General features: G+C 41.1%; 1 protein-coding gene across 1 annotated transcript in view; it reads right to left on the reverse strand.

The window, feature by feature from the left end:
- Positions 1–2,531, reverse strand: part of NELL2 (neural EGFL like 2) — a 164,369-nt gene that overhangs the window by 26,628 nt on the left and 135,210 nt on the right. Inside the window, exon 10 of the mRNA XM_015816908.1 lies at positions 2,156–2,247. Within this exon, the coding sequence (XP_015672394.1) occupies positions 2,156–2,247 (92 nt within the window). The remainder of the gene's footprint in view (positions 1–2,155; positions 2,248–2,531) is intronic.

A 2,531-nucleotide genomic window follows, 5' to 3' on the forward strand; every position in this document is an offset into this window, starting at 1 on the left:
GAATGAGGGGGGCCTTATTTACCACGGACCTGGCGTTGCATAACATCAGCCGATGATCCCGGGCCCGAGGATCTAAAGTCCCTGGAAGCCGAGTAGAGCCCTGAGGATCGGAGCACCCACAAGCTTGTAAGCAGCATGTGCGTGCTCCCAAAACCCGATATGGTCCTCTGCTCCCGCCATATCTGCCCCTCCCACTGACTGTACTAATCACACCACCCTCTCTTAACCCCCCAGTCTCCTCCCTCACCGTTCCGCGCCCCTCAGACAGGACTGGCCTTGGCCTCAGAGAGGGCTCCCCCAAGTCCCCCCGGGCCAACCCCGAACCCCCTAAAAATTTGATAAAACACCCCTCTAAGAAGACTCTCAATTTTTTTCTCCTTAGTTCCCCTCTTGCTGTATACCACCTCTCGGGGTTCCACACCCCTTCATTGAGGCAGGCCCTTGGGATGGTATTGGGCCATGCCTGCGCGATGGGGGAATCGTGCAGGGCCAGCAGTTCCTTCCTGGGATACAGTCCAGTCCACAACAGGAAGTCCAGCAGCAGAGAAGGGGGGGGGAAAGTCCTCATGATGGATTAATCTTGGTCAGGGGCCTGAGATGGATGAAGAAAAAGTAGCAGCAGCAGTTTGTTGTTCTCGTTGTCCCCCATGGGACAAAGTATCTTAAGCTGATACAAAGTTGCAAGAAGTTAGGGCTGGAGTACATAGGTCCTTTCCCAATAGTGAAAGTTGTCAATCCAGTGACAGTAGAGCTAAGACTACCAAGGTTGTTGGGTAAAGTGCACCTGGTATTCCATTGCAGCTTACTGAAGCCATTCAAGGAATCCACACTGAAATCAGTAGGGATGACGGCTCCTGCCCCAATAGTGGTAGAACAGGAAACACATTATGAAGTTAAGCAAATCCTCAATTCCAGAATCCACCAGGGGAAATTGCAGTACTTAATCCAATGGGAGGGCTATCTGATGTCAGAATCTAGATGGGTAAAAACCCAGCACGTAAAAGCGGATCGTTTGGTAAAATGATTCCACACAAAATACTCCTGGAAGCTGGGACTACTACAAGGGAAAGATTAGAAAGCATTGATGTGTATTCTTTTTGTTTTCCAGGTTCCCTTTCCTTCCTAGGGGGGGCAACATGTCAAGCTATGAAACCTACTGTCTTTAGGACTGCTGCATGCTTCTAACTTGCCAACAGTGTGGGAGGGAAAGAGGGGAGAGTTTTGAGTCCACAGGTGTTCCTTATCAACGTGAGAGTCAAAGCTGTTGAAGAGTTGTTTTGGCAGACTAAAGTTTCTTCTCATAATAATTACTGGAAGATATATTGGACAGTGTGACCTGAACTGTCAGAGAAGGGAAGGAAAGTTTCATTCTTTTAATTAACTGCTTCCTGCCATTTTCTCAGAGCTAGCTTTATTTCCAACATACCAATTTGCTAATGCCTAATAAAGAATACATTAGAGAATGCAATGTCTCTGGTGTTTTGCTTTGTTGGGCTTCTCAGCCGGAACTTGACAGCTGCCAAGAAAAAATGGTTTGGACTGTGAAATTTGTGTTACAAAACTAATAGTTATTGCATTCGGAAAATGGGGGAGACTATCAGATTGGACCTTCTAGGAAAATCTACAGCAGTTCTTCTAGCCAACAATAGTGCATCAAAAAAGTTTTCATGAAAATAAGTGTAGCTGTATTTCAGACCAAACTTCCTGGAACATATTTCTCTTTAAATATTCCCAAAACATTGCCTTTCATTAGTATAAAGGAAGTTGCTAGAGTGATAACACAAATCTCATTATCCTCTAAGAGTGAACTCAATAATTCATTAATGTAGCAAATATTTTCTTTATGTAACATTCAAAATATATTCCCCTCATCTTTTAAAAGAGATCTAAAACTGTTCTGAAAGAATGCAGCTCTACTTTGTATAGGATGTGCACCAAAATTAATGGCACTTAGGATACTTAAGTTTATTTCAATGGAGTTACCCTTATTAAATACTGTATGCAATTTTTAAGAAGGATCTTCCACTTAAAAATTATATGGAAAAATGTACATCAATTTGAAAAGCCATAATTGTCACTTTTATAACATCTTCTAAAGTTTATTTACAAAGATGGAACAAATTACAGGGGAAAGAGAAATTAAAAGTAATCTTACCTTGCATTCAAACAGAAAACAGACCTCTGAGTCTAAATATACCGATTTTCTTTCTCCTTCAAAATAGGTTTTGCCTTCAAATACACAGATTTCTATAAAGTTAAAAAACAGAACAATACTCTGGTACTTAGATTCTGTATAATTATACGATGCTCCAAGATATGTTTACACCACGTAACAGAAAACTCTAGGTATTAGACATCATTTAAATATCACTTAGAAATATAGTAATTCTTACTAGCAGCTAGAATTCATTAATCAGTATTGCATTTGTATGTGAGGGAATGATTATTCAGGCTAGGATCATTCTGTTTTCCTTTTGTTGCCAAGCAAAAGAGACAGTAAATTTATTTACTTAAATAGTAAATAAATACTT

Source organism: Protobothrops mucrosquamatus, unplaced genomic scaffold (assembly GCF_001527695.2).
Source record: "Protobothrops mucrosquamatus isolate PMUCROS unplaced genomic scaffold, P.Mucros_1.0 scaffold526, whole genome shotgun sequence".
NCBI lineage: Eukaryota > Metazoa > Chordata > Lepidosauria > Squamata > Viperidae > Protobothrops > Protobothrops mucrosquamatus.